General features: G+C 45.2%; 1 protein-coding gene across 13 annotated transcripts in view; it reads right to left on the bottom strand.

The window, feature by feature from the left end:
• Positions 1-6,738: 6,738 nt before the first annotated feature.
• LOC125302930 (neuronal cell adhesion molecule-like) overlaps positions 6,739-26,854 on the bottom strand; it is a 35,713-nt gene continuing 15,597 nt past the window's right edge. For 3 of the 13 annotated variants that reach the window (XM_048256288.1, XM_048256292.1, XM_048256290.1), the window contains 21 exons: positions 26,269-26,400; positions 25,676-25,819; positions 25,123-25,234; positions 24,203-24,372; positions 23,856-24,003; positions 23,096-23,220; positions 22,472-22,483; positions 21,437-21,538; positions 20,405-20,602; positions 19,467-19,537; positions 18,939-19,164; positions 17,778-17,893; positions 17,468-17,672; positions 17,084-17,206; positions 16,345-16,521; positions 14,189-14,266; positions 12,339-12,458; positions 11,594-11,752; positions 10,755-10,886; positions 10,154-10,232; positions 6,739-7,136 (listed from right to left, as the gene is read on the bottom strand). In XM_048256288.1, coding sequence (XP_048112245.1) covers positions 6,902-7,136; positions 10,154-10,232; positions 10,755-10,886; positions 11,594-11,752; positions 12,339-12,458; positions 14,189-14,266; positions 16,345-16,521; positions 17,084-17,206; positions 17,468-17,672; positions 17,778-17,893; positions 18,939-19,164; positions 19,467-19,537; positions 20,405-20,602; positions 21,437-21,538; positions 22,472-22,483; positions 23,096-23,220; positions 23,856-24,003; positions 24,203-24,372; positions 25,123-25,234; positions 25,676-25,819; positions 26,269-26,400 — 2,864 coding nt within the window. In that variant the 3' untranslated portion in view covers positions 6,739-6,901. Of the gene's footprint in view, positions 7,137-10,153; positions 10,233-10,754; positions 10,887-11,593; positions 11,753-12,338; positions 12,459-14,188; positions 14,267-14,823; positions 14,857-16,344; positions 16,522-17,083; positions 17,207-17,467; positions 17,673-17,777; positions 17,894-18,938; positions 19,165-19,466; positions 19,538-20,404; positions 20,603-21,436; positions 21,539-22,471; positions 22,484-23,095; positions 23,221-23,855; positions 24,004-24,202; positions 24,373-25,122; positions 25,235-25,675; positions 25,820-26,268; positions 26,401-26,854 lie in introns of all 13 variants that reach the window. The other 10 variants (XM_048256289.1, XM_048256297.1, XM_048256299.1 and 7 more) reach the window with 6 other exon arrangements.

Genomic DNA, 26,854 nt, shown 5'->3' with positions numbered 1-26,854 from the left:
ACATCAGAATGTTTGAAAAGCGTGCCAAGACACACTGCCTGCTTAAGACCAGTGTAACATGCGTATTCCGTAAACATATGACTGCGATCGGGCGGCTTGAGCAAATGTCTGTGCTCAAGGCTGCACAGTGACAGAGGATAAGATACATGGGGTTCTTCATGCCCCTAGGACATGTGGCTTTGGTGACACGCGCTTTGTCAAGCAGACTGTCACAGCTTCACAAATCAGGATGTGCAGACACACAAACAGCCCATAGGTCACCAATAATTAAAATCCATAGCTACACCACAAAAAAGGCCATCCATCCTCCCCACAATGCCCTATGTAGACCTAATGTAAAGTATACATATAGACCTATAAATACATCAACCATTTTACCCAAAGGTCAATATGCTGCTACCTAAATTACATACCCTATTATAATGTTATGTCTTAAATGGAAAATAAACATCTTGCACCCTGTAGGACCAGAGTGATTTCCTGTCCCTGCTGTTCCGATATGGAATGTGAGTGATTTCTATGCGTTTTGGCTCAAACAGATTCTCACATTGACGTCATCAGATTTAATTGTACTTTTATCCATTTTGAGAATGCTAGAAATGTTTCTCACCAAAGTGTAGCCGCCCACACCACCACAGAAAGCATTTGTTATTGCTGGGGGTAAATAACAAGGCAAAATGGATGGATTCTGCTCCATGCAATGATTTGAAATTGGTAAAGGAAGTCATTTAGAGTTATGAAAAATATGATTATGGCTGATGTTAAGTGAATGAAATGTTCCATCGCCATAAACACAGCACTGGCCATGCTGTCTCTTCATTATTCGTATTATCTTATTATGGTCATGTGAGTCGAGCATGAAGCACAGAAGGGGGAAGGGATGAGGGGGTGAGGTGGGGAGGGGGGTGACAGGGGGTGATCTGTGGCTGGCCCTGCTGGTCTCAGTGGGGGTGACGCCAAGGGAGGGCTCTCCCCTCTCCCCACCCCCAAACCCACCCCGACACCACGTAGGGTATAGGGGCTCTGATTAGTCCCAAGGCTGTCATCTAAGGAGTTGGGGTGGAGGGGAGGTGAGGGAGGTGGTGGTGAGGAGGAGGAGGAGATGGAGTGAAAGGAGGCCGGGGTTTGGAAGGGTGGTATTAGTGTCAGATCAATAGAACAAAGCACTCTCACTTTATCTATCAGACACCCGTTAGATCAGTGCGGACTGGTGGGGAGAAGGACCCCACTACGCCCAGGCTCTGGCGGGAGAGATTTCAATTTGTGTCAAATATGTCTACCACATCTTGCAAACTGTCTGGCGGGGCGACGTGGGATGTTTTCTTTCATTCTCAATCGTTTCACACTCATCTCACACTAGTGCTGCAGCCCTGATGGAGCCTGATGGAGTCCTGCGAGCGCAGGTTCCATTGGCAGAATGGGACACATTCCAAATTAAGAGCATTTCTGTTGGGCAGATTCAGGCGGCCCATGTGTGCGTGCCATTTGTCTGCCATATGGATGCTACGCACTGCAATCATAAACAATTACCATCTCCCAGTTTCCCCAAAACTCCAGATTTGCATACTGATTGCAAGAACACCTATCTTCATTCACCTATCCAAAAGATAGCTAAGACCTGAGCTCGTAAAGATACCTCTGAAGATAAATGAAAATGATATACTGTAATTTCATAACTTCTTTCTTATGAATATCACGTCACTTACCTTTTTAAAAGCATAAAGAAATTATAAACTTCATCATGATGACTTCAGACAAAATGATTAAAGCCATCTGATCTGCTATATCATTGCATTAGATGTCAGGTAGCCTATAGGCTTCAGAGAGAGCTTTACATGTGTGAAAATTCACCCAGACAGCCATGGCGGCATACAGCAGGTCATCCTGTGGCAGGCGAGAGGCCGGCGTTGGCCATTAACCTGCAGTAATCAGGTGGAGACACAGAGCCAGAGCAGGGGGTGTAAATGGCAAATGAGCGGCAGGACAGACGCGCCCCTGAGCCGCAGAGTCGCGCAGCCTCCCAGAGGCAGGCGGGGGATGATGAGAGCCACGGGGGGGTGGGTATCTTTTGGAGAGTGGAGGGAGGAGCAAAGGGCAGATGCTGGCTTGGTGGAAAATGATCACCAATCAACACACACGCAGTGGGATCCGTCTACATTCATGCCCAAAAAGAAACCTCAGATGTGGCTGAAAGGAGAGAAGGAGAGAGGGAAGGAGAGAAGGAGAGAGGGAGGGAGAGAAGGAGAGAGGGAGGGAGAGAAAGAAAACAACAAGAGCATATGGGGGCATCCGAGTGTGCAGCGTCTCTGTGGACATTTTGATTGGCTCGCATAAAAGCTGGAAGGTGACCTCTGATTTGATGTTGCTAAGACACAGAATGGAGATGCAAGGAGATGTGAGAGGCAGGTACATCTCAGACATGACCAGCATGTTGGCCACATATTTGGAGTTGAGTAATTAATTATGTGTGTGAAACTATGAAAATATAGAAACTAAAAAAGACATTCTGTGAGATGTTTAATATGCTTTAATGCCAGTATTCCCCCAAATAAATTCATCCCTCAGATTTCTTAAACTCCTAAAATGATAGGAATTACGCACCCAAATAATCAGGATTCATGTTTTTGGGCCTGTCTGTGCCAGTAATATTTTGAGCAGGGGTGTCTGCACAGTGATGCTGTGGAAAAGATGAATTGATTGTTACAGAGTATAAACACTCTGATATGCTAATCTGTTTTGTTTTTTTCAAAGCTCTCAGATCTGAAAAGGCAAATCCCATAATCCTGATTGTCAGCATTTTCACATAGATTTTGCTTTTATTTACTGGTCACTAGGTGGCACTAAAGGCTCTTTCAAAAACAAAACCACAATAGAGATTTGAGGTATATCATCCAAATGAAATAAATGCATTTGGATTAATTCTGTGTCATTGCCACAACCTGTGCTGCCCTCTTGAGATTTTCTAAATACATAATATTAACTATGAGTCATAAAAAATAGCAACAGGCTGCCATTATCTGTAAAAAATATGCCCAAAGAATCTTCATGAAATAAATCAGGGAGAACAGAAGGCAAAGTTCCTGTGCCAGGCAGATAACTGAGTCCAAGAGACACCCACCAGACGTCTCTGCTTCCTGACACAAATGCTCTGCAGTCATAGACCAGATGGCAGCGTGCTGTCTCGCTCTCTCAATTACAGAACATACAAGAACCATGGTGGAGACAAGCGTGACATAAGTGTGTGTGTGTGTGTGTGGCGTAGCGATCATCTCTCCTCATTTTCAGCTGATTTAATTTACTAATAAAAGTGCTGTCATCTTTGAACACAGAGTTGTGTGGAGCTAACTAGTAGAATTTAAGCATAAGTGTGTCGCTGGGCTCAAGGTGGGCTTCATACAGTAAGTGTGTCGCCGGGCTCAAGGTGTGTCGCCGGGCTCTAGGTGGGCGTCTTGACTGTCCTACCTTTGGTCACCATGCAGGGGTGAAGTGGGGAGATGGATCCCCAAGCTCAGTCCTGGCCTGAGGTGATGCGTATCCAGCCCTCCCCTCCCCGAGTCCCTCACCTACAAAAATAACCACTAACAGCAGGAAGAGCTGGTCACCTCCCACTCAGGCAGTCCAACACACAGCACCACAGAAGGCAGCACACACACACACACTCTCTCTCTCTCTCACACAGACACACACTCTCTCTCTCTCTCACACAGACACACACACACACTCACAGGGCTAGCTCATGCGCAACACAAGCTGCAATAACAAGAGCAGCACAATGCAGCTTCTCAATGGGATGGAACAAAAAGGGGACTTTCAATTCCTGGATCATCCAACGTGTGCATCCCTGACATGCTGCTGTGTTGCATTCACAGTTTGTCTATATATCCACATAAGAGCACACACACTTATGACACTATATGTTTATATAAGAGGCACACACACTTATGACACTATATATTTACATAAGAGGCACACACACTTAGGTTTACAGATCATTATATTTATTCATTCATCATTATACAGTATTTAGAATTTCTCAAATTTCATTCTCAAACTCGCATATGGAGGAACTTAAATAAAGAGAAACACATAAAATAAAACTGTTAGTAAACTCCAGAAAATGACATTGTGTCATCAGTATAATACAAAATCCAATACACATGAAGCAACCCATGGGGCATCCAGGAGGAGATGCTGTGGCAGTAAGCCTCACTGGCACTTTGTGGGGCATAGTGGTAATTAGGGCAGTGGCCTTCCGAGGGGAAACACCTGGTATTTTTCAAAGTTACCTGATTTAATGCTCAGCAAAGTGTATACAAATGTGTTGAGTTTCAGAATAAATTAGACTATTCCAGAGGGGATGGATTTGCAATGGTGTTTTTGCCTTGTTGTTTGTACCTTTGCACAATGGCCACAAATAAAAGCTTGACCAGTTATGTATCACCAGTTAGCATATGTATCACCAGTTAGCATATAACCAGTTAGCATATGTATCACCTATGTATCACCAGTTAGCATATGTATCACCTACTGTATGTATCACCAGTTAGCATATGTATCACCTATGTATCACTAGTTAGCATATGTATCACCAGTTAGCATATGTATCACCTATGTATCACCAGTTAGCATATGTATCACCAGTTAGCGTTAGCATATGTATCACCAGTTAGCATATGTATCACCTATGTATCACTAGTTAGCATATGTATCACCAGTTAGCATATGTATCACCTATGTATCACCAGTTAGCATATGTATCACCAGTTAGCGTTAGCATATGTATCACCAGTTAGCATATGTATCACCTATGTATCACTAGTTAGCATATGTATCACCAGTTAGCATATGTATCACCAGTTAGCATATAACCAGTTAGCATATGTATTAGCATCACAGCAGCCTAATGTTGCTTGTTGTGATTTGTACAGAGTATAAACTTCAGGCTCCAGTCACTCCAGTTTGTTACTCTGCTGCCTGGATCTGGATCTGCATACTTGGGCGCCTTTAGAATAGCCCAGTTTATTCTGAACACCATACATTTATTTACTTCTATATGAGCAATAAATTGCATCATTTTTCAGAAAATCACTGGCCAAATTGCCAAAACCAATTGCATGCTTGCAATCCACCCTGGGAAACAAGCTAAGTCCCACCATATCCCCAGATGATCTGCCATGCGTGAATCCTGTTTCCATGGAGCAGTCTGCTCTGAAGCCTGAACAGCTACCTTCCCTAGCCCCATACTGCACATGAATGTGGCAATTTACCAGAGCTGTATTACTCTAACACACACACAGAGGAGCTGTGGGGAAAAAAGAAACACTGTCATAGCTGAGAAATCTTTGACATAATTTTGAGAGGGTAATGAAAAAGCACCCACTATGCATACTGCAAAACACAACGCTCAGAAAGAAGAAGATAATATTGAACACAACACCATCAACAGGTCATATCTTCATCTTTCATCAATGTTAGGCTTTCCACTCTGTCTCCTAGGCCCAACAAGTCCACATATTTACAAAACAACAACATATCTACATATAAAATGCTTACAACCGAACTCTAACTTAAAACTTGATGCAAGTTATGAAAAAAAAAAAAATCACAAAAGTCAATTCCATTCCCCAAGCAAGGTCCTTGGTGTTGATGTCAATGGACATGGAATTCTACATTTGAAAAAAAAGTGTTGTATGAAACCAAAAGTAAACAGACAATTCCCCCTCACCCCATTTCAGTATTATTCACCCAGCTACACAGTCATCCATTCACACACGCAAACACACACACACACGCGCAAACCAACCAGATATTTAGACACCAAAAAAGCATAGACAGAATCATTAAAAATGCATGTGCCAATAGTGTCATAGTATTCAATAGAGGCACCTCATCTTCACCTACATGTATTTAATATTGCAGATTAGAATATGTAGTCACAGCCAGCCTGCATCAGTCATACAATGCCAAAGCCATGTCCTTGAGAAACTGGTACTGAGCTCAGAGGCTGAAGCTTATTGGAAAGGAGTCTAGAAGCAGAGCTCTCTACAAAGGCACTATATGCTGAAGGCCACCCTGCACTAGGTTGGGTCAGTTTGGGATACCCTGGTCCTTCCTTAATCCCCTCATCTGTGGGCTGCACTCGTGCCCATGGAAACCGTACAAGGTCACATGCAGGTCACGGTCATGAAGATGGGCTCTGAGTCTGGGGTCATGCAGGGGTCAGCGCCTCCATGGCTGAACATGCAGCAGCAATGTGAGCTTCTCAGGAGTGAATAGAAACCAAGGTGGGGTGGGCACTTAAGAGTGCACGCTTTCCTACATCGCCCAGTGCCAACAATATCCCTATTCATGGCAACCGTATAGAAATATTTGCCATTTGACAAAAAAGACATAATAATAACTTTAGTTTCTCACAAAAATGTACATTATGACATCTCTGCCTTTCATATACAGTATGTAGAACCTGAATGCATTCCTAGTCACTTTGTAGAGAACTGCACTATAAGCAGGCCTGTTGAGCAACCACGTAAAGGAACTGGAATGCCTATGATCACATGACTGAGTAGTGCTAACGCCCCTATTGGTCACTGGAAGTGATGGGCAGAGGATGGGCAGATGTTAGGCAACACTAGCTGAATACTGAATAAAAGGAAAGCTAATAATGCAATATGTAAGACTCTCAAAAGCCAGTGGTCTGCTTTCCATTTAGCAACCTACAGTGCATTCCTTTCTCCCCCCCCCTTACCACACCAAAATGTTCCTCTGTCTCTTTGACTGTTGTCCATCTGTCTTTGTATCTATTAAAATGGGCACTCAAAAGAGGGTCTGTCCATAGCGCGGTCAGTCAGCTTTATCGGAAACATTAGCGCCATGGTGCACGCTTGCCCCCGGTTCGGCCGCGTTACACAAAAGAATTCATGGCGTTAACGGGGGACGGCGCTTCGGAGCTCTCAATGCACTCAGCCGTGTCCCGCTCCTTCCTGCCGCTATATTGCCCGATAAACGAGCCGTCCTCGTTGAACTGTCCGTCGCCGCCGTCCCCGTAGTCAACTAAACTGTCGTCACTGTCGTCTCTCTTTACCGTCCCATTGGACGGAGTGCGGCTTCCTCTTAACGGTTTATGGTCGTCATGGTCACTAGGAGAAAATAACATGCAGGTGGTTACAGGTGAAATGACGACATATGTCACATGGAGTTTTTAGTTCCAGCTGGAGCACAGATGCAGTAAGCATGCAAAGGGCTGTAGCTGAGGGTCATATGAATGTGTTCATGCTGCATGATAGAACTGAAGTCAGGATCAAGGTCTTTACTGTTGATCTGGTTTCTCTCAATTCAAGATGTGCCGTTTGACAAATGCAAGTGAACATAAGAAACATATTCACTTTTGTCTTTGGCAGAGACATGGGTGACAGTAATGAGCTTTTCATGCAGTCAGATGATGATACCAAGTGTTGCCTTAGCACAGCCTAAACATTTTGATGCTCCAAACCAATTTTCTTGGAAAAACTGCTTGAGGTTATTTCACTATCTCAATTGCTATGATAACACTGAATTTTCAGCTTATCTTGTGTATCACATTATCACTTAGTCTTACATACAGTTTAGGCATCCTACAATGAGGCATGACTATCAGAGTCAGTGCCTTCCTTATCAAATCACATTGGCCAGAGCATAAAATTACATTCATAGTGATGTCATGTATCACTACAACAATGATTGAAAAAAAACATCTGTGCCATAAAGCATTGATTGAAGAGCTCAAACTGAATACACAAAATCAAAGAAAGTGAAACAAGCACAAAAAGTGTAAGAAACAGCCGGCTTGTCAAAATGAAAACAATATATGAGACAGTTAACTGTAATGAGGTCAGATATTTCCCTTCCATCATAAAGCGTCCAGGACACTGCTGTGGAGGTCAAGAGTTCATTCATCATGACACTGCTAGCCCTGAACAGATGACATCAGCAGCTCAGCAGCAAAGATTAAAGACCAAATGGTGAACGTGTTGATATCATTTGTTACTGGTGCTTTTGAACAACCTCAAGTGTGTGACTCGTTTCATGATGGGAAGCTTATGTAAAGTGCACTCCAAAGATGGCACACAACACACACACACACACACACACACACACACACACACACACACACACACATTTTCTCCCAGTGGCATCCAACAACATCTACTACAGAGTCTTCCTACACATGCGGGTCTTGTGCTACCCTCCTTACCTTCTGGGGGGTCTACATTCCCTGTACACGTAGAAAGCAAGGGGAACAAATCATTAAGAGTCAGGGATTGGGGAGAACTACGAAATCTCTTCTTGTTGCCCCAGCAGAGTCTCATCTGACTGGGGATGCGCACAGGAATGCACAGGGGGGGGAGGGGGGGAATGTATCTGTCATCAAATCATCTGAGCAGAACAGCTAATCTCACCTCAACAGTGACAAATGCATTTGGCCCATAAACCAGGAAGATGTTTTACAGCCAATAGGGAAATGTAAGAAGGGGGAGGGGCAGGGAGAGAGAGAGAGAGAGAGAGAGAGAGAGAGAGAAAGAAAGAGAGAGAGAGAGAGAGAGAGGGCAGGAGAGAGAGAGAGAGAGAAAGAAAGAGAGAGAGAGAGAGAGAGAGAGAGAGAAAGAAAGAGAGATGTACCATAAACAGAGATCTATAGAGTGAAGCATGCCATAGCCTGATGTGTCCAAGAAGTCTAATCTGTGCTCCCCATTTCACATCCGTGTCACTGTGTCAGTCCTTGATTATATTAAACCTCTCAGCATGGTCATTCAAATATGAACCCAATTCATTCAAATCAGCTAAGCTAGCATACACTTGACTTGTTGAGGTGAAGCATCAATATTTTCCTCTAGGGAAAACCACCACAAAGGCAAGGTCACAAATCATCCGTAAATAATCCTTTTAAACCCTCGCTAATTCTAAATTATGTACCGGTATATGTTATTATTGTACCACATACATTCCTACATGAGGCTAAACAAACTAGCTACAAGCTGAAGCAGAGTAGCTCACATAAATCTTTTCTTGGGACATTGTGGATTGCCCTTTAACCTTTGAGATTAAACAGTGGATGGAGATCTCCTTTTCACAAAAATAGCATTGGCAAACATAATTCATATAATATATTAAGCCAATAGCATTGGCAAACATAATTCATATAATATAGCCTTATCTTGAGCAGATAGGACTCTCTGTATTGCCACTTGATGGTGACCCCTACCATGAGATCTATTATTTTCATACATGGTCATTTACACATTATGTTTCCAGATCACGTCATATCAAACATATACATACCTATACCAAGTAATATATTACATATGTTAGCCATGCATAGTACACAACATTATATATATATATTTCTTTATGCCACAGCATGAAATTGTAAGGAGAGTCAATAGATTAAATCTATGTAGCAATAAAAATATAAAAGTAATTAACATACAAAACAACTAAAAAATGCAATCATCATCACAAATAAAAAATGTCAAGTAAAAAAAGAATATTCCAAAAAGCTTTACAAAATAAAGTGCTCAAATATATTCTCTTATTTTCGTGCAACTGAGAAAGCAGGCTAATTCTGGAGGTCTGACAGCAAGCATCACAGCAACATTGCTTTTCATTTCATAAATGTGGGAGAATCCTCACCAAATACATAATACGTCATTACGCATAAATATGTTTGCAAAGATGATGTATGACAGTAAAACTTAGTATCTCATAATAGTTCTGTAAATTATGTATCTAATAGTAACAGCCTTATAAAGGTGCGTTAAATCTGCCGATTACCTGAAAAACTATTACCCTGAATCTAGAATTAGTGCCTTAACAATGAAGCAAATCCAATGATACAATTCTGGGCATGTAATTCAACACACACACATGACAACTGAACTATACACCAGGTTAAAAAAAAAAAAAAAAATTAAAAAATACATTTGTGCTTGAACACCAGTTGTTTGGAAGTCTTCTCTGGATGATGTTCTGTGTCTTGATTGTGATGTTGTTGTTTTCTACATACCTTCCAGTCCTGCTGGGGGGTTGGGGGTTTGGACAAGAGGGGTTCATGGGAAAGGGGGTTGTGTGTGGACAAAGTGGCACCCGTAGGCTCCACGGCAACAGTCAGATCTCTCACCTGTACTCTCCAAAAGTACAGTCCTCATCTTTCATGGGCTGGATCTCTGGGTCAGCATGGGCATCTTCCTTCTCTTTTACTGGCAAGCAAGAACACACAAGAGGGTCAGCAACCAACGTGCAGGACAATGCTCCACATACAAGTCCCTATACTGGCAAGCAAGCAAGAATACACGAGAGGGTCAGCAATCAACGTGCAGGACAATGCTCCACACACAAGTCCCTATACTGGCAAGCAAGCAAGAATACACAAGAGGGTCAGCAATCAACGTGCAGGACAATGCTCCACACACAAGTCCCTATACTGGCAAGCAAGCAAGAACACACGAGAGGGTCAGCAATCAACGTGCAGGACAATGCTCCACATACAAGTCCCTATACTGGCAAGCAAGCAAGAACACACGAGAGGGTCAGCAATCAACGTGCAGGACAATGCTCCACATACAAGTCCCTATACTGGCAAGCAAGCAAGAACACATGAGAGGGTCAGCAATCAACGTGCAGGACAATGCTCCACATGCAAGTCCCTATAGCCTCATCTACAGGAACCTATTGGAAGCCTAGTGGATGACACTCCTGCTTGTTCTCCCGGGGGCCCTTACCTGGGTATTTGCCTCCCTTATTTCTCTTGATGAAGCAGACGATGAGGAGGACCAGGATGAGGAGAGCGATGGCACACATGAGGCCAATGAACCAGCCCTGTGTAGCGATGTCCACCTGCCTGCTGGCCATGGCTGTGGAGCAAAACGGCACACGGTTAGAGACAGGGCCTCGGAGTATAAAGCGCATCTATGGGATTAGATAATACCACATCACAGGTAACAAGATTAATTGAATGTAACTCAATTTACAGTAGAGTAGTGATGTATTTATATACAATAATAGAGCTATTTGTTCAAGACAATGGAAGACTATCTGTAAAATGCATCCAAAAGTTCACAACACCCTGGACAAATGAAATAAAGCATCAGTAGAGATACAAACTACATCCATGTACAATAAATACACTTGTACATTCCCAAACATTCACTCTCCCCCTCAAACTACATCCATATACAATAAATACACTTGTACATTCCCAAACATTCACTCCCCCCCCTCAAACTCAAAAAACAAACAAAAAGAATGGGGGAGTAGAACAAAAAGTAAACACTTGTTTTCTTCTACGGGAATTAAAGATGTCCTGGACAAGGTGCACCCATCCAACTGTGCAATGCAGACAACAACATCATCATGCAGCAAACACATGGTCTAGGACACTACCAAACATCCCACAAGTCTCCATATCAGTGTCCTGAACAGACGGGGTGCTTTCCCATGCGGGGCAGTTCACTCACAGACACACAGCCAGGTATGACTCAGGCAAGGCTAATGCTAACGCTAGCATTCACAAATGGACGTTCTCAAGGCCACAGACACCTGGGCTGAGAGCCAGCCTCACCTGGAACGGTAACCCAAATTTCTTCCGAACTGTGGACCATTTGATCAGCGTGGCCCCAAGCCACCACGCGAACTCTGTAAGCCAGGCCCTCCTTCAGGCCCTTTAGAACATAGGACTGCGAGCCATTCACAAGCTCTCTTCTCCTCTTTTCTTCGTTATCTGAGGGGTAAATGGAAGTTCAACGCATGGACACCACATGTGGTGGAGATCTCATGAATTTCTATATGGACTGCAGGCCACGTGCTTCATGCAGACTAACTGTATTTTATTAAGCTCCTGATCTGAAATGGTAAAGCTACTATTATCATGTCATATCACTGTGATGCTATACAAACATCTACTGAATTTCACCTATTTGTATTTGATTAGACTACATCAAATGAGGGACAGATGGAATTAAATTAGTATGATACAGTCCATTAAGTAATTTATCAATGGTATCCTGAATATTATGTTTAATGGATTAAATAGCATTTCGATGCTTGATTCAACTTGGTTAAAACATGCAACTTAATAACATGTCATCTCTACAATATAGGTGTCAGAGACCGTAATAATCACTTAGAGGCAGAATCCAAATGGCCAAAATAAAATGGCAAATTGGCAGTACTTCAATGTTGCTGAAACTTTGAAAACAAAATCCTGACAGAGGGTCTCTTGCCACCTACACACTGCACAGAGTGAGTTCACTAGAACACAACAACTAGAACACAACAATTAGAACACAACAACAGCAGCATCTTACTGTCTTCTACATATTCCACATAAACTGTCTTTTCGGGTCCCCAGTGCTCCCAACTGATCAGAGCTCCGTCCTCTACCAGGGACGAGCTCACGTTCCAGGACACTGGAACAGCTGGACGCGCTGAGCGGAGCACAAGAGAGAGGACAACAATGAGTCCAGAGCACAAGAGAGAGGACAACAATGAGTCCAGAGCACAAGAGAGAGGACAACAATGAGTCCAGAGCACAAGAGAGAGGACAACAATGAGTCGCAGAGCTCAATCCCAAACTCCCATCACAGTGCAAGAGCCCTGCACTTACTCAGGGCATTAGGGGCAAATTCCTATTAGCTACACCTCCGACCTTCATATACACTTCATAGCAGTGCTATCAATTGACTTTAGATCAATTTCACGGATGAAAGGAATTATCATGTAATTCGGATGTAAGTTCGATTTTACCGTTTTTTTGTCAAAACTTTAGGGAATCTGCTATTTTTATACCTCTTCTACAGTTCCAAACAACATTACACTTAGGTGGTAGTGAGTAGAGGGTCCCTAAAAAGCCAAACCCGAAGTATCCCGAGGTCTTTATGTGGTCGGATAGAGAGTCCAGAATGAATTTCATCAAGGCAGTACCTTTCGAAATGTTGCTGCTGCAGCTGGCATCTTTAGGGGAAAGTCCGTAGGAGTCGATTGCATCACGTCGTTTGCGACATCCGTCCGCGTGACATTTCAAAATTCCAACCTGTTAGTAAGCTAGGGTTTGCTGTTGCATACAACTTCATTTCAATTTCGAAAGAAATACTGGACTATGTTTTTTTTTTTTAAAAAGCGGCGACGAAATGCGAATTTCCAGAGCGTGTTACTCCACACTCGGCAATCGACTCCTACGGACTTTCCCCTAAAGATGTCAGCTGCAGCAGCAACATTTCCGGAAAGGTACTGGCTTGATGAAATTCATTCTGGACTCTCTATCCGACCACATAAAGACCTCGGGATACTTCGGTTTGGCTTTAGGGACCCTCTACTCACTACCACCTAAGTGTAATGTTGTTTGGAACTGTAGAAGAGGTATAAAAATAGCGTTTTGTAGCGGCGAAATGACATGCCCTGGTCACTTCCAGGCTAACGAGTTTTGACTAAAAACTGTAAAATCGAACTTTCTCAAAACACATCCGAATTACGTGATTTTGATGTCAACTCAACGTATGTACTCCCAATCATCCGTAAATTGATCTAAAGTGCATTTTACTCCGGATAATTCCTTTAAGTCTAATGAATTTATGTAATGCCAGCAAAATTCTGGACAGTGTTATGAGACACTAAAGCATTTGTATAACTACATTTCATTTAGAATATGGCTGATAAAACTGAACACATCTGTGTGAGATCTATATACGCATGTCTAGAAGTGATGCTCTAGAAGTGACGCTGCAGATCTATCTATGCGCATGTCTAGAAGTGATGCTGCAGATCTATCTATACGCATGTCTAGAAGTGATGCTGCAGATCTATACGCATGTCTTCATCAGCAAAGAGCTGACCATATCAACTCATCAAGACACAACAAATGTAGTCAGTCAAGGTCTCGTATCTCATTACAAATGTAGTCAGTCAAAATCTTGTTTCTCATTACAAATGTAGTCAGTCAAGATCTCGTATCTCATTACAAATGTAGTCAGTCAAGATCTCGTATCTCATTACAAATGTAGTCAGTCAAGATCTCGTATCTCATTACAAAGTTCTATAAACTACCACTACAGAGACGATGCTAGCACATGGGATTTAGACAACACACAGGGGCTAGGTTAGGCTAGGCTAGGTTAGGTTAGGCTAGGCTAGGTTAGGCATGTGTCTAAAGCGGCAGTACCCGTGTGGTGGGGGTGGCGTTCAGACTGTGAGGTTGGGGAGAGTGGGTGTGGGTGTGGTGGTGGGGGTTCTGGGTGTCCTGGAAAAAACACGGAGAAGAGTAAGAGAGAGCCCACAGCCCACACCAGACAGACAGACACAGCAGAGCCACACACACACACACACACACACACACACACGCACGCACACACACACGCACAACACAGAGCCCAGGGAATACAGAGGCCAGAGGTCTTAGGCATGCCAAGCCATCCACATGGGGAAGGGGCCACAGGAGCAGGAGATAAAGGCCTTCCAGAGAGAGAGAAAGAGAGAGAGAGAGCGAGAGAGAGATACAGACAACAGATAGCATTGCAGGGAAGATTTAACAGATTATTATGAGGTCGTGCTCAGGGAAACGCAAGAGAGAAAAAAAAGCACAGATTCCACTTGGCCTTGCCTTTTAAACTTTATTTTGGGGACTGGTTTTCAGCTGACAGCTTTTAAACTGTGCAACGACTACTGAAAAACGCATGCATCTGAGATTTTTTTCTTTAAAATAAATAAAACTTCACAATATAGCCTGTACCCTCCGCCATGGAGGAACTATTAGTTAAAGTGCACAGCATGCAGTCTTTTCTGATTTGTCTCTGTTACCTTTGCCCACAAATACTGTGGGCCGACCCAGGGCTGTCGGAGGGCAAGAGAGGGACAAGGAAATGGACAGTCAAAAGGAGTGGACAGAGGTAGCCACAGCTAGACAATGGCATCAGACAGGAGGGATGTGCATTCAAATCAACTCAGTCCTAAAAACAGCCACTGTACTGTACTTGGCATTTGTACTGTGACTTGGCAGTTGGAAAATGAGATAAGTGCAAATAGATCCACTGCACAGCACAGCACTGCCTCCTTCACTCAAGAGCAATTAGCTCCATGGTTGGTGGCAAAAAACTAACAGCTGTCTAAATCCTTTTGCGCTTGTCTACGAAACCTGAATAAATTCATTACCAGTGGCGTGCATCTCACATAAATAATGAACTGAATGTAATTAGCAAGAAGATGTGGCTTTTACAATGTTTCGTCGGCACGGCTCATCATTACATTACTCATTGTGATACAGTATCTTATGCACACATTCAGGGATGGAGCAAAAGCCATTGCAAGGCATTATTCAGTATCTAAGAGCCCTGGGCAAAGCTCATTTACTACCTCACACCCTCATAGACGATGACTTTAGATTACCATATATCCTTTTACATTTAAGTAACACAATACGACTTATCACATTGTATTGTTCCAGGCACATGAAACATTTCTGGAATGCTTTTAACTGCTTTATAACTGTTGCAGGCAAACGGTTCTTCACTGCTGAAAAAAGGTTGTGAATCTGAGAGATAAAGGGATTCCAAAAGGGCTCTAGAACCCATCATGAGAGGGGTCTGAGTAGAATCTGAGAGATAAAGGGATTCCAAAAGGGCTCTAGAACCCATCATGAGAGGCATCTGAGTAGAATCTGAGAGATAAAGGGATTCCAAAAGGGCTCTAGAACCCATCATGAGAGGGGTCTGAGTAGAATCTGAGAGATAAAGGGATTCCAAAAGGGCTCTAGAACCCATCATGAGAGGCATCTGAGTAGAACCTTTCAAAGGGAAAAGCAGATGTCCTAACATTCTACACATGCTACTGTTCTGCTTCACCTCTGAACAAGTGATCGGTACAGAGTCTGCTTTACTCCTAACCTACTCCTTACTCCTAACCTATCATGCTTTACTCCTAACCTACTCCTTACTCCTAACCTATCATGCTTTACTCCTAACCTACTCCTTATTCCTAACCTATCATGCTTTACTCCTAACCTACTCCTTACTCCTAACCTATCATGCTTTACTCCTAACCTATCATGCTTTACTCCTAACCTACTCCTTACTCCTAACCTATCATGCTTTACTCCTAACCTATCATGCTTTACTCCTAACCTACTCCTTACTCCTAACCTATCATGCTTTACTCCTAACCTACTCCTTACTCCTAACCTATCATTAGGATGGATGCTTGATGACATATAGGGACACTAAACGTTTTGAAGTTACTGTAAAAAAAAAGCAGCTCTTTACTTTGCTAGGTGAGAATACTTCTGGACAGTGACTAGCATTAAGTGTGCTAGCGTGCTAAACTTACCTTCGTCGATGACTGTGACGGCCTCCTGAGTGATGGTGGGGCCAGGGCCCTTTTGGGTTTTGGCATTGAAATAAAACTTGTAGCGTGTGCTGTACTTGAGGTTGGGTAGCGTGAAGCTTGTCTCATTGGCTGCCACTGTGACCTCCTTCAATGGGCCCAGCTCATTGCTGTTATTAACTGGGGGAGTGGAACGGGATTGGTGAGGAGAGGTGTTGGGGGTGGGTTTAGCAAGTTACCTACAGTGACCTGGCAGTTTAAACTGACCTTCTGTGTGACCAGACGATGTGAACGAATTAATGCATGGGATATTTTCATGAGTTACAAAGCACAGGGCAAACGGCTAAAACACTCTATTGTCCCAATACATCTAAATATCATGTAATTCAACTAAATATATTGCAATTAAAAGTTGTTTAAAGATCGAAAGAAGACAGCTGTGACATTTAACAATCACTACAAAGATAATAACTACTCTTCACAAACATAGACAACACAAACAATTTACATTACAAATATATACATAAGAAATCATACACATGCAAAATACATCAGAAACACCATTGATACAGTGATGCTATATCAGAATATACATCACTAGAGAATAATTCTGCCCACTCGTTTAAACAGCCATCACAGCCAATCCAATAACGCCGTCATTAATCCTCGTCTAATCCCACTCCCTGTTTTTAATCCAATTGTGCGGATCATTTCATCTCTGGACAGGCCACTGGTCTCTCACCTGGCTGATATTTCAGCGTGTAGCCCGTCAGCCGTCCGTTGCGGTCGTGCGGAGGGCCCCACTCCAGCGTGAGGGAGTCCAGGCTGGGGTTGACCACTCTCAGGAACGCTGGATGCCCAGGCACTGGACGGGGAATGGAAAGTGTTAGTTTGATTGGCCATTATTACCAGCCAAGAAACTGTCATTCATGAACATCAATATACTTGAATTTGGAGCTAAGTTATGGTGTGTGTTAGTTGGCAGTGTAACCGAGTCCTCAAGAATTCATTTTTCAAATGTTCTTAATGTTCACAATAGGCTGATAAACGTATTAGAACACAGAGAGAGAGAGAGACTGTAGCCATGAAGGCCATCTTGACCGCAGCTCCCTGCTCGGTGTCCTACCTCCCTCCGGAGTCTCAAAGTCCTCGTCACTGCTGGCGGGTCCTTCTCCTCGTCCGTTGTACACGCGGACGTTGAGCGCGTAACGGCTGAACGGGTGCAGACCGGGCAGTTTGCCGTGAGTCCGGTTCCCACTGAAGGTGAGGACCTGTTGTTCAGAATGGTGCGGACTGTGATTGTGCAGACTGCCCTTGCGCGAGTAGTACACCTGCAACACAGTGCAAAACTGACCTGACAACTGCCCAACCACAGATATCTTGACCAATGGGAACATCTCAGTCATGTCATCATCCAGACAGCTGGCGAGTGTTACCTTGTAGCCTTTGAGGTGTCCCCGGACAGAGCTGAGGGGCACGGACTCCCAGTGCACATGGGCCAAGGTGCTGTTAATCACCTGGACCTGGACATTGTCAGGGGCTGCCTTTGGCACTGCGGAGAGGACAGAGCCAATGTGACTGCCACCATTGTTATCAGAGGTCACAAAGTCTCACCATCGTTATCAAAGGTCCCAAAGTCTCACCATCTTTATCAGAGGTGACAAAGTCTCACCATCGTTATCAGGTCACAAAGTCTCACCATCTTTATCAGAGGTCACAAAGTCTCACAGAGTTTTAACTTCTACTTTTATATCAGTTTCACAAACATGTCATATAATGATGTGGTGAGCAGTATTTCTTTTTTTTTTAAATGCTGAAATCTACATGATAAAAATAGCTACAGTTTCTGATGGTCCAAGAGGCCTCTTACAATGATTAGAGTCTTAAAGCAACACCAAAGAACTTTTCCTCTGTCGCACGCACGCTATTTGTTTATCCAGCACCGGCTTTACAAATAACAATGTCCACAGACAAGGTAGAATATGTTGCATGATTTATGAAAGTACGATGTATTGCAACATCAGATGCAAGTCAAATTTGTAGTTTCTTATGTCTCATTCCATCGAACTACAGATCCGCTACCCGATCTGGTCAAACTTACATAATGCGGTTATAGCCGATAGAGGGCCGCGAAGCGAATTAAGAAGTGCCGTTCACCCTGTTACGAGTTGATTAACCACTGAAACAATTTTGGAAACATTATTTTAAGGTACAAAAAACTCTTTGGTGTTGCTTTAATGTGATGAGTCATATCTCAGATGATTAGAGCCTTAATGTGATGAGTCATATCTCAGATGATTAGAGTCTTAATGTGATGAGTCATGTCTCAGATGATTAGAGGCTTAATGTGACGAGTCATATCTCAGATGATTAGAGCAGATGATTAGAGGCTTAATGTGATGAGTCATGTCTCAGATGATTAGAGCCTTAATGTGATGAGTCATGTCTCAGATGATTAGAGCAGATGATTAGAGGCTTAATGTGATGAGTCATGTCTCAGATGATTAGAGGCTTAATGTGATGAGTCATATCTCAGATGATTAGAGCCTTAATGTGATGAGTCATGTCTCAGATGTCTGGACGTAACGGACACTCACAGTCCTCCCCGGAGTATGCGGTAACGGGCAGTGGCTCAGGTCCAGAGCCGTGCTCATTAACAGCTTGCACCTTCACCTCATAGGGCGTGAATGTCGGGGTCCCCTGGACGGTGAACTTGGACACGTTGGCTACTTTTACCGAGTGCCAATCTTCATCCACATACTTCTGCCTCCAGCAAACAACATACTGAAGCCCGGGGCCGTTGGACTGCAGGCCGGTCAGTGGCTAGAGAAGAGATGGTTGGACTCATTAGGGGGCATTTGGCTTTTGTGAAACTCCTGCACTTAAAATACTCCACCACATTACATACCTACATCAGCTTAAGCATGTGTGGACTGAGCGCTACAAACAGGGTTTCTTGCCTTACGTACCTTCCAGTGTATAACTAGGTTGTGCTACAAACAGGGTTTCTGCCTTACGTACCTTCCAGTGTATAACTAGGTTGTGCTACAAACAGGGTTTCTGCTTTATGTACCTTCCAGTGTATAACTAGGTTGTGCTCCAAACAGGGTTTCTGCCTTACGTACCTTCCAGTGTATAACTAGGTTGTCTGGTTGAGTTCCCAGGCCTTCGACTCCTGTGGGGTTTACATCTGGTGCTAAAAGAAACCAGAAGACTGTGTTCAATTCACTGTGTTAAACTCACTGTGTTCAATTTACTGATTTTCAAACCAGGAGACTGTGTTCAATTCACTGTGTTAAACTCACTGTGTTCAATTCACTAATTTTCAAACCAGGAGACTGTGTTCAATTCAATTCACTGATTTCAAACCAAAACACACAGATTTTACTAACACAAAAAAAGCCATAGCATCATTATGAGCTAAATTATGGGCATCGGGACTAGAGTGTAGTCTGGTGTGAGGGCATGGGACTAGAGGGTAGTCTGGTGTGAGGGCATGGGCACGGACTAGAGGGTAATCTGGTGTGAGGGCATGGGACTAGAGGGTAGTCTGGTGTGACGGGTGAGGGCATCGGGACTAGAGTGTAGTCTGGTGTGAGGGCATGGGACTAGAGGGTAGTCTGGTGTGACGGGCGAGGGCATCGGGACTAGAGGGTAGTCTGGTGTGAGGGCATGGGACTAAAGTGTAGTCTGGTGTGAGGGCATGGGACTAGAGTGTAGTCTGGTGTGAGGGCATGGGACTAGAGGGTAGTCTGGTGTGAGGGCATGGGACTAGAGTGTAGTCTGGTGTGAGGGCATGGGACTAGAGTGTAGTCTGGTGTGAGGGCATGGGACTAGAGTGTAGTCTAGAGTGTAGAGGGTCTAGGGTCTAGAGTGTAGAGGGTAGTCTGCTGTGACGGGCGAGGGCATCGGGACTAGAGGGTAGTCTGGGCTGAGGGCATCGGGACTAGAGGTAGTCTGGGCGAGGGCATCGGGACTAGAGGGTAGTCTGGGGCGAGGGCATCGGGACCAGAGGGTAGTCTGGGGCGAGGGCATCAGGACTAGAGGGTACTGTATGCCTGACCTGCTGCTCTGGTTTTGTAGTGTCTGGAGGACGGGCTGGGGAGGCTGTAGCCAACATCATTCAGAGCCATCACCCTAAACTTGTAGTGGACAAAGGGAGACAGCTTGAGGTGGGCCGTGGTCGTTGTGCCTGGGACCTCCGTCAGGTTGTGCCAGCTCCCACGGTCATGGAGAGAATCCTCATATTGAATAAGGAATCCTGGGAGGAGAGAGAGAGAAAGAGAGAGAGAGAGAGGAGAGAGAGAGAGAGAGAGGAGAGAAAGAGAGAGAGGGAGAGAGAGAGAGAGAGAGAGAGAGAGAGAGAGGGGGGGAGAGAGAGGGGGAGAGAGAGAGAGGAGAGAGAGAGGAGAGAGATAGAGAGAGAGAGGGGAGAGAGAGAGAGAGGGAGAGAGGGGGAGAGGAGAGAGAGAGAGGGGGAGGGAGGGAGAGAGAGAGAGAGGGGGAGAGAGGAGAGGGGAGAGAGAGGGGAGAGAGGGAAGAGAGGGGAGGGAGAGAGAGACAGGGGAGGGAGAGAGAGAGAGAGAGGGGAGAGAGGGGAGAGAGAGAGGGAGAGAGAGAGGGGAGAGAGAGAGAGAGAGAGGGAGAGAGAGAGAGAGAGAGGAAGAGAGAGACAGGGAGGGAGGAGAGAGAGAGAGGGGAGAGAGGAGAGAGAGGAGAGAGAGAGGGGAGAGATGAGGGGACAGAGAGAGAGAGAGAGGAGAGAGAGAGGGAAGAGAGAGTGGGGGAGAGAAGGAAGGGAGGGAGAGAGAGAGGGAGAGAGGAAGGAGGGTACAGGGGAGGAGAGAGAGAGAGAGAGAGGGAGAGAAAGACACTTGACTTTTAAAAGTTATTGTTAAATTTTAAAATGTATTGAAAACATTTGTAACAACACTGGGAGGAAAATCAGTCCACTACTAACAACCGTATAGAGACCATATACCACTACTAACCTCCTACATCCATATAGAGAGCGCAAGAGGAATGCACATATTTGTAATATGCATATTTAATATGCCAGTCAGTTGGGCTCAGAATAATCCACAGGTACACTTACTCTTAATGGGGCTGTTGTGGTCATCTCCTGGGATCCAGGTCAGCTGCACGCTCCTCGGCTTCTGGTCAGTGAGCTCCAGGTCACTGGGGGGGTCAGGTTGCTCTGGGGGATCAGAGTCGGGTATCAGCAACAGAAACCTGACACTGAGAAGCTTGACCACAACACTGAGAATCTTGACCACAACACTGAGGGATGGCGGTTAACATTCAATGGCCATGCAGTGCAATGTGCCAAAATGAGCCATGACAACACATTGAGGATAATAGAAAATAATCTACATTCTGATGGTATTTTTATCCCATTTCTGCTAAATTGATGCTCTTTACGGATGTGATCCTGGCATCTAAGGCCTCCTCAAGCTTCCGTTGCTATTCAGAATGGGCACTCAAGCTTTAGACTGGCTATTCAGAACCCCTCCCCAGGTGCAGAACTGGCTAGACCCTCAGGTACACCCACCCAGGTACACCCACCCAGGTACACCCTCCCAGGTGCACCCACCCAGGTACACCTCCCAGGTGCACCCACTATGTGCTGGCAACATGCATGTCAAACAAATAGATTGGATGAGAAAGTCGCACTTCAAAAAGCCCCTGCTGTTCAATAAATTAAGCACAAACCAAAAGCAATACAGACATTCAAATAGGCCTGCATGTTGTCTATTGAAAGAAAAAAACATAAAAAAGAAAAGTAGCTGCTTAATCTCCAAGGGGTAGAGGGTTATTAATCTTCAAGGGGTAGGGGGTTATTAATCTTCAAGGGGTAGGGGGTTATTAATCTTCAAGGGGTAGGGGGTTAGCCCATCTCTGTGTTTGAAGAGTGAATACAAACAAAATCAGAGGTTCACAAAACTGAGAATAATCATGAGAAAATGGGCTTGAAAATAAAAACTCATACAATCTGTTGCAATGATGCAGACAATCTCCCTTCCATGCAAATGACAGTAATGGCAAAGCATGCTTCATAACTGAAAAAACAAATGCACATGGACGAAGCATGTTGATGAATATCTATGCATAATCTTTTATTTGATTTTACCATAGGCGACCTCTGGGGTTGGAGCAGTCGGAAGGGGAAGAAAGCATTGATTTACAAATGCAGTTAGCAATCTGTGACATTACTGCCGCGCACTGTTACTATAAGGGAACTGAATTCTCTCATAGCTAAGACACAACTGCAACAGAGTAATTCTGGGTTATGTCATATGTGGCTGTGCCATCCCACCCCCACCTCACAGTAAAGTTGGACCTTCCCGAGTCTGAAAACGTCCCGCTGCCCCGCTGCCCCGCTGCGTCTGAGTGCGGCCCGTTAGCGACTCTCCCGTACCGCAACTTCAAATCAGCAGGGCAGAATCTGACATTCCAGACCTTGGGCTCTCCTCTATGAAAGAACTGCGGTGAATCATTAGCATCGCTTAAGCTCTTCATAAAGCGACTCTCAGGCACACACAGAGAGCACACACACTCGCTGCACACACACAGCACACACACTCACACGCACACACACACACACACACAGCACACACACTCACTCAGACACCACTGCAGCTGAAAGATTCAGAGCACTGCAGCTGACTAACCCCACAGGGAAACTTGACTTCTGAGGCTGAGCCCGTGATTGGCTAACACAGACACAGTCAGATGATTGGCTGTGGAGGCGTACCGACGACCCTGAGGTCAGCGCTGGCGGAGTCCTGGTCCAGAGTGGTGTTCATGATGCACGTGTACGTTCCTGCATCGCTCTCCGTCACCTTGGTGATGGTCAGACTGTCCGAGTCAACAACAAACCTGACAACAAAATAGGGCACCAATTAGACTGTTTCAGTGAGCGTGTGTTAGAACAATGGAATGATACTCATTACCTCTCTAATCACAAACCTAATACCACTCTAAAATATAGATGACAAGTGAAAATAATTGTTTTTTTTTAAACCTATGATGCACCACTCTAAAATATAGATGACAAGTGAAAAAATAATTAATTTTTTTTTTAAACCTATGATGCACCACTCTAAAATATAGATGACAAGTGGAAATAATTGATCCCGAGATTACAAAAGTAATTGCTTTAGACTGTAACTGTAACTGATTTGCTGTTTAAAGTCAGTCATGTGGCAATGAAGGTTAAGAAGTGGATTATATCTAAACCCTCCAGAGGGACATGGAGAACATGGACGATCTACAGAGGAACATGGAGAACATGGATGATCTACAGAGGAACATGGAGGACATGGACGATCAGAGGAACATGGAGAACATGGATGATCTACAGAGGAACATGGAGGACATGGACGATCAGAGGAACATGGAGGACATGAACGATCAGAGGAACATGGAGAACATGGATGATCTACAGAGGAACATGGAGGACATGGATGACCAGAGAACACTGAACATTGTGGAGAAGGAATCCCTGGCCTCACCTCTCATCGTCCGGCAGCTCTCCGTTGTCCTTCAGCCAGATCATGGTGGGGATGAGGGAGGGGTCGTGTTTCACCGGACACTCAAACACCACGTCTCGGTTCCTCTGCACCACTTTATACTCGGGCTGCTTCAAGATACGGGTCGGCTCTGAGGAGAAGGCCGCCAGGCGGACAGTGGTCAGAAGCACTTTGCCATTTCATTTAGTTGTTCAAACAATTAATTACATTGTATAGCTACGCACTCTGTGTGTGTGTTAGTGTGTGTGTGTGTGTGTGTGTGTGTGTGTGTGTGTGTGCGTGTGTGTGAAATTGAACTTGGCTGGCCAGGAGAGGGTGCTTCTTCTCACCTTTGACCTCCAGGTGGACGTGATTGTCTGATTTGCCTAGCATGTTTAGGGCCACACAGGTGTACTTGCCACTGTTCGTGGCCTGGGCCACTGGGATCACTAGCGTGCCGTTATCATAGAAGATGTAGGGGTCGCCCTCCAGGGCAGCATTGGTATGGTTCTCCTTAAACCTGTGGGAGGGGAGGAGAGGGGAGGAGAGGAGAGGAGAGGAGAGGAGCAGAGCGGAGAGGAGAGAAGAGCATCAAAGACACACTGGTGAGCTGCTACTCCATGTAATACGCTCATTTGAGCCTAATGATGAGACCAGCAGCCAAGCCCTCTCAGCAGGGGTCAGGTGTGCTATAGGTGCTGACCATGTCTAGATGGCCTAGCTGGGCAGCACTTAATGCTAATAAAACTGCCAATCATCCATGCTAGTTCTGCTTGTTCCTTACTGTGGCTGAGAGGAAACCAGTTTAATTAAAGAGCCTTTTCTTTAAGATTACTGCTCTGGCAGCGGCTCTTTTCATGTGTAATTGGGGCTGGGCTTTTAGAACTTATTGCTGTGGTTCATTAAGGGCAGCTCAACATGGCGCAACGTTTTTGGCCTATTTCTGCACTTCATTAAGGAGAGCTCAAAGTGTTACGACATCTGATTTAGGCCCATGATGAGGGAGCACTTTGTGGACAATTAGAGGGAAAAAAACGGAGCATTGATTCCACTCTCACTACCACACACACACACACACACACACACACACACACACACACACATATACACACACACACACACTCACCATGTGATTTTGGTTATGGGGGCCATCCATCCACACACACACACACACACACACACACACACACACACACACACACACACACTCACCATGTGATTTTGGGTATGGGGGAGCCATCCACACACACACACACACACACACACTCACCATGTGATTTTGGGTATGGGGGAGCCAAATGAGTAGCACTCCAGTGCGGCCTGCTGGTTCATGATGACCTGGTACACTTTGTTGGGTGGGGTCAGCATCCTGGGGGGTTCGGCTACGGCAGAGAAAAACAAAAGCAATGCGCTCACATCAGGAACTACGCACCGGGCAGCACATCAGGAACTACGCACCGCGCAGCACATCAGAAACTACGCACCGAGCAGCACATCAGAGCTACGCACCGGGCAGCACATCAGGAGCTACGCACCGGGCAGCACATCAGAAACTACGCACCGGGCAGCACATCAGGAGCTACGCACCGGGCAGCACATCAGGAGCTACGCACCGGGCAGCACATCAGAAACTACGCACCGGGCAGCACATCAGGAGCTACGCACCGGGCAGCACATCAGAAACTACGCACCGGGCAGCACATCAGGAGCTACGCACCGGGCAGCACATCAGGAGCTACGCACCGGGCAGCACATCAGGAACTACGCACCGGGCAGGTCACTGACAAGCTAAACATCACGTCAGTTGGCAGGTGGCCACTTACACAGCACATTGACGAAAGCGTTGGCCAGCAGATAGCCGTGCTCGTTGGAGGCGTTGCACTGGTACACAGCACTGGAGCCGCTCACCACGTCCTCAAACATAATGGTGTCGCCCTCCACCTTCCTGCGGGAGTCCTCCGGAGCATCTGGACAGAGGAAACAGGCGCAGCGCAGTGCGCTGGTCAGTGATCTGAGGGCACTCAGGAAACGCACTGAGAGAAGCAAAACTGACAGAAACAGAACTGAGTGGCCTTGGACGAGACCTTCACTATGAGAGCATGACTATGCTGACTTCTAGAAAGCGATTCCGAGAACACGACGAGCAAATTGTGAGCTGATGATGAGGGGGCTGTTTTTAATGAAGAGGTTTGCTTTTACAAACTGGCTCCAGGTCAGGTGAGCCCCCCACACTAAGTGCACTGATGGCCTGATGGACTGAGAGTGCACATTCTGTAATACATCCCTTCAGCACTTAATGAGCTCCTTGTTTGTTCCGTCTCCCTCCTGCTGAAAGGCCCAAAGTCTTTCCAAAGTTCTCTCACGGGGGCAGTGTGGTGGGAAAACAGATGTGTGTGTGGGTGGGGGGGTAACTCACTGTGGATGGGCAGGCCGTCCATGAACCAGCTGACGGAGGGCTTGGGGTTGCCACTGGCGCGGCAGATCAACTGGCCTTTCTCCCTGGGGGCCAGCACCAGGTTCTGAGGAGCCTCAATCCAGTAGGGAGCCGCTGTTTATGGGAGAGACAGGAAGCAGTGGAGAGAGAGAGGGGGAGAGAGAAAGAAAGAGAGAGAGGGGGCAGGAAAAAAGAAAGGAAGAAAAGGAGAGAAAGTGGGATGGAGAGACAGTGAGATCAACAGAAAAAGGGAGAGAGAGAGAGAGAGAGAGAGAGAGTAGGGAGAAAGTAGAAAAAGAGAGAGTAAGGGGTGGGAGAGAGAGAGAAGAAAAGTGGGAGAGGAAAGTAGAGAGGGAAGAGGTAGAGAGAAAGAGAGAGAGTAAAGGAGGTAGAGGGAGAGAGGAAGGGAAAGAGTAAAAGGGAGAGGAAGAAAGCGTAACAGGGAGAGGAAAACAAGACAGTGAAAGTTGTTTATTGTTTTTCATCAACAAAACAGCATTGCACAGCACAGCGGATATTATGGCACTATTTGGCAGCATGAGCATCGATGAGTACAGGATGGAAGGTC

The sequence above is a fragment of the Alosa alosa genome, chromosome 11 (assembly GCF_017589495.1).
Source record: "Alosa alosa isolate M-15738 ecotype Scorff River chromosome 11, AALO_Geno_1.1, whole genome shotgun sequence".
NCBI lineage: Eukaryota > Metazoa > Chordata > Actinopteri > Clupeiformes > Clupeidae > Alosa > Alosa alosa.
The sequence above is the reverse complement of the archived record's forward strand: the minus strand, read 5'-3'. Positions and strand labels throughout refer to the sequence as shown.